Source organism: Myotis davidii, unplaced genomic scaffold, assembly GCF_000327345.1.
Source record: "Myotis davidii unplaced genomic scaffold, ASM32734v1 scaffold187, whole genome shotgun sequence".
In the NCBI taxonomy this organism is placed as follows: Eukaryota; Metazoa; Chordata; class Mammalia; order Chiroptera; family Vespertilionidae; genus Myotis; species Myotis davidii.
This window is the reverse complement of record NW_006383018.1, coordinates 3,450,585-3,456,119: the sequence shown is the minus strand read 5'-3', so window position 1 is coordinate 3,456,119 and position 5,535 is coordinate 3,450,585. Positions and strand designations below refer to the sequence as shown.

The following is a 5,535-nucleotide window of genomic DNA, read 5'->3' as shown; positions in this document are numbered from 1 at the left end:
TGTTATGGTATTTGTCTTTTTCTAACTGGCTTATTTCACATAGCATAATATTCTCCAGGTCCATCCATTATGTCATTAAGGGTAAGAGCTCCTTTTGTACATTTGCATAGTATTCCATTGTGTAAATGTACCACAGCTTTCATACCCACTTATCTACTGACTAGAGGCCTGGTGCATAAAATTCATGCATGGGTAGGGTCCCTAGGCCTGGCTGGCAATCAGGGCCGATCAGGGCCTTCTGGCTGCCGGCCAAGGCCTTCCTTCATTCTGTGCCACCCCGTGGTGGTCATAGCGAGCGATCAAACTCCTGGTCTCTCTGGTCGAACTCCCAAGGCGACACTTTGCATATTAGCCTTTTATATATATAGATACCTTACAGTCTTTTACAAAGTAAATCACTACATTAACAAACAAAAAGTAAATCACTCACTCTAAAGATTTCCCAAAGAACAAAAATACTAGGCTGGCATTTTAAAAAATAACTTACAGGAAATAGTAAGTACCTATGTACCTATTCCCAGGCATAAATAATGTTGATTTTGTGGTATTTACTTGAGATATGATATGATGAGGCACTTCACCCCTGTGGTATTATTTCCAAAAACCTATATATAACCTCAGTCTAATCATGAGAAAATATACCAGATAAACGCAAGTTTGGGAATATTCTACAAAACACCTACCTAGTGCAACTCAAACTGTCAAGGTCATGAAAAACAAAGAAAGACTGAGTAACTGCCACAGACCAGAGGGACTAAGAAGAGCTAACTGTGTGCAGTGTGCTGTCCTGGAATGGATTCTGGAACAGGAAAAGGATAGTGATGGAAAATCTAATGAAATCCAAAAAAAGTCCAAAGTTTATTTAACAGTAATGTGCCAAAGTTAGTTTCTTAGATTTAGCAAATGTAACACTGTAACATGAGATGATAACATCAGGGGAAACTTAAACAAGCTGAATACACAGGAACTCTCTACAATTTCTACAAGTTTTCTGTAAACCTGAAAGTATCCCAAATAAAAAAATTTACTTAAAAAAATGACCATCACACCTACTCCGTAACAGAAAAGCCTCCTTTCTCATTTTGCCATCCTCTATGAGAGAAAGGAGCCATTGACGTTTCTACGCTTCCTTCTTTTCGATCCTAGCAAGTGGCTAACAGTAAGAACTTATGACTCATGATTTGCCAGCATTTTGAGGGTTCTCGGGTATTAGCCATTGAGACACAGTAGATGCCCTATAGATAGATATAATTTTCTTTTAAATATAATTTCCTATAAATATAATTTTCCTATAAATTTCCTATAGATATAATTTTCTTTTACAGAAAGGTACAATTCTATTATATATTTTTTCTATTAGGAAATAATCTTACAGCTCTGCCTAGTGATATCCACAACCTTTTCTCACTGAAGGATATAAATTTTGATGATAACCCTTTGCTGAGACCTCCAATGGAAATCTGTAAAGGAAAACAATTGCATACTATTGCATGCTATCTACAGAGGGAAGAGGAAAGAGATGGTAGGTGACAAGTGAGTGCCTAGCTTATGAGTTATTTCCTAATATCATCTATAAATTAAAACATAGTTTGCTTCCCAGTGTGTGTGGCTCAGTGGTTGAATGTCAACCTACGAACCAGGAGGTCATGGTTACATTCATAATCAGGGTACATTTTGTGGTAACTTTATTTCTGTAAAATAAAGATTTTAGGGGTTTCCAGGATCCATAAATAATTCCTGTTAGGTAACAGTACTTTAGAGAAATCTGTAAACTTCATGACTGAAACTTCTTCCTGAAATTCGGTTATCCCAAGTTCTTGAGGAAGGATTCATGTGGTTCTAGCTTTGATGACAAAAGCACAATGGGTAATGGCAACAGATCAGTCAGTAAAAACAAGAGAACCCTCTCACCTTTATCTCCTTTCTTCGTGCCCCAGGGGCCTTTGTACTGCAGGCTGGGCGCCCAGAGAGAGTAAAGAGAATGTCATCATGGGAGATGTATTTATTGTGCAATAACAAAGAACATGGGTCTCTTCCTACACATTTTACTTAAAAGACTGGATTTTTGTTTATACCATTAGCATACAATTTAGCTTGAAGGATTAATGGTATGAATAATAAGTTAAAAAACCCCACCAGAAAGCATAGAACATATTTGAGATGATTACAGAGGGGTGGGAGATTGCTAGTTCTTAAAAATTTCCAATGTATCTTAGGTCAACAACAACAAAACGAGTACTGTTCAAATTAGCTAGAAGCTTTTTTTTTTTTGAAATAAACTAAGAACTCTCCATATCTAAGTCAACATTCATTAAATAAGGGATTAGAATATAAAATATGCATACATACACCATATATTTAAATTTTTAAATTTTATTTATTGATTTGAGAGGAAGGGGGGGAGAGAGAGAGAGAGAGAGAGGGAGAGAGAAAGAGAGAGTTGTTACACAGTTCCATTTATTTATGCATTTTTTTGGTTGTTGCTTTTTGTATTAATCCTCATCTGAGGATATTTTTTCCATTGATTTTTTTCAGCTAGAGTGGAAGGGGGGGGGCGGTAGGAGGAGAGACAGTGAGAAAGACACATTGATTGCCTCTCACACATGTCCTGACTTGGAGCAGGGATGGAACCTGCAACCCAGGTACTTGGCCCTTGACTGGAATTGAACCTGCAACCATTTGGTATGCAGACAGATACTCTAACCACTGAGAAATAGGGGCAAGGGTCATTGGTTGCTTCTTATATGTGCCCTGACTGAAGATAGAATCCACAACTTTGGTGTATTGGAATGATGCTCTAACCAACAAAGCTAAAGCTACCCAGCCAGGGCCTACACCATATATTATAGATATGAACTTGGCTTCTCAAGATAGTACATAAAGAAGCACATTAAAAAGCCATTTTGTATATCAGGTCTGCATTTTACTTTTCAATTGACTTGACATATTCATTTGGTAGGAGCCCAGTAGAAACCTAGAAATAATATTAGCTCAAAATACTGTGTGTTTTTCAAAAGTGATGGCCTAAATTTTTTTTTATGTTCAAATGTAGACAAAATCTTAGAGAAGATCTTGAAAATAGTTGCAAACAACATCACTGAAACAAGTTTTCAATTTTTGTGTCAAAAATTAAAACTGGTAACCTCAGAAATAGATACATCTACAAAGAGGTATGTATGAATGATGTGATATAAAGCTTATTTTTATGTTCTGATTCATATTAATACTAGAGAGCCGGTGCACGGATTTGTGCACAGTGGTGTTCCTTAGCCTGGCCTGTGCCCTCTCTCAGTCTGGGATCCCTTGGGGGATGTCAGATCCAGATCGGGCCTAAACCAGCAGTCCAACATCCCCTGAGGGGTGTAGTAGTACGCAAAGGGCAGGTGACTGGGGAGGAGCCCGAGCCTGGGCCAGGCACCCAGCAGCTCCCGTTCATCTTGGCCCTGGCTGTGCCTGACTCTGTCACCACTTGGTAGTGCTGCTGCAGAGGTGGGAGAGACTTGCGCTGCTGCAGCCATGCTCATCAGCCGTGAGCCTGGTGCCACCTGCTGGTCAGCTGAGTGGCGCTCCCGCTGTGGGAGCACACTGACCACCAGGGGGCAGCTCCTGCATTGATCGTCTGCCCCCCGGTGGTCAGTATGCATCATAGCGGCTGGTCGTTATGTAATTTTTATATGGAATGGCCATTCTGTTGTTCGGTGACTTAGTCTTTTATATATATACTAGAGGCCCAATGCACGAAATTCGTGCAAGAGTGGGCCTTCCTTTCCCCGGCTGCTGACACCAGCTTCCCTCTGGCACCTGGGACCCTGGCTTCCATCGCAGCCCTGGCTTCATCTGGAAGGTCATCTAGGAGGACATTTGGTCTAATTAGCATATTGTGCTTTTAATATATATATATATATATAGATAGATAGATAGATAACATGATTGTGAGACATTTATATTAACATAAACTCTAATTTGCTATAAAATGCTCATTTTAGTTTATTGTACTTGAGATCCCTATAGAAATAGGTAGTAGTTAAGAACAAGGAATCTGAGGACTGCTTAGCTTTAAATCCCAACCAATTTTGTGACCTTATATAATTCCCTTACCTTTTCTGTGCCTTAATTTCTTCACTAGTAAAATGGATATACTTAGCTAAGAGAGTTGTCATGAAATCAAGTTATGTAGATGTGGAACTGTAGCAGTAGTGTTCTGGTTTATGGTAAATAATCCATAATTATTGAAGTCTTGAATAAATCAGAATTGAATGTTAACTGAATTGATGATTTTCTACAAGGAAGCAAGGGGTGGTATGGGGATAACATTTTCTTTCTGCTAAAGTTTTATATGGACTATCTTTACCAATTAATGTAATCCTCACTTCAATCTGGTAAATTAGTTTTAAAATCTAAACATACAATATTTAAGTAGTTTAAAACAATGTTCTTTACATAATTTCTATTTAAAAACTTTTTCAGCACTCTTTTATTAAGCGAGAAAGCCCAGCGAGCACTTGATAGGTGGAAAATGAAAAATAGAAACTTGTCTACTGCTGCTTTAAGAGATCAACTAACTCGGGTGCTAACTATGATAGGAGCATATGAAATTATGGACAAAATAACAGCTTTACAACTTTTTGCAGGCACAATTAAATTCTGAACAGTGTATCCATAATAAAACTGAAAACTTGTGATGCATTTATATAATTAAAACTGGATATAGCCGAAACCGGTTTGGCTCAGTGGATAGAGCGTCAGCCTGCGGACTGAAAGGTCCCAGGTTCGATTCCGGTCAAGGGCATATACCTTGGTTGCGGGCACATCCCCAGTGGGGAGTGTGCAGGAGGCAGCTGGTCGATGTTTCTCTCTCATCGATGTTTCTAACTCTCTATCTCTCTCCTTTCCTCTCTGTAAAAACTCAATAAAATATATTAAAAAAAAAAAACTGGATATAAGAGAATTGCATGTCATTTCTCTTCACACATTTTTAAGATGACAATTTATGTTAAAATATTAGACACTGTTTTGTGTATTTGTTCTATTGCTCTAGAATCATGATAATGAATTTTAAAAAGAAATAATTCCATTTAACATTCTTTGTTATATAAAGCTTTTATGCAACCCCAGACTTATAGGTAATAAGGTCATTAGTAACTTTTATTGGAGTTAGAAAGCAGAGTAGTTTCTTTTTAGATGGTGGCTTAAAAACTGAAATCAGTCCTAGCCGGTTTGGCTCGGTGGATAGAGCGTCAGCCTGCGGACTGAAGGGTCCCAGGTTCGATTCCGATCAAGGGCACATAGCCGGGTTGCAGGCTTGATCCCCAGTGGGGGGCGTGCAGGAGGCAGCCAATCAATGATTCTCTCTCATCACTGATGTTTCTATCTCTTTCTCCCTCTTCCTTCTTCTCCGAAATCAATAAAAATAACAAACAAAAAAACCTGAAATCAACTGTACTATAGGAATGGGAGAGCTGTTAAACATAAACCAAGTCCTGGGTCGGTAATCCTCTAGCTAAGTGACTGGACTGGTGGAGTGGTGTCTTGCCT

General features: G+C 38.7%; 1 protein-coding gene across 1 annotated transcript in view; it reads left to right on the top strand.

Moving 5' to 3' along the window:
• Positions 1 to 4,654, top strand: part of LRRD1 (leucine-rich repeats and death domain containing 1) — an 18,537-nt gene extending 13,883 nt beyond the window's left edge. Inside the window, 3 exon segments of the mRNA XM_006779260.2 lie at positions 1,361 to 1,522; positions 3,053 to 3,170; positions 4,468 to 4,654. Of these exon segments, the coding sequence (XP_006779323.1) occupies positions 1,361 to 1,522; positions 3,053 to 3,170; positions 4,468 to 4,648 (461 nt within the window). The 3' untranslated portion in view covers positions 4,649 to 4,654.
• The last annotated feature ends 881 nt before the right edge of the window (positions 4,655 to 5,535 follow it).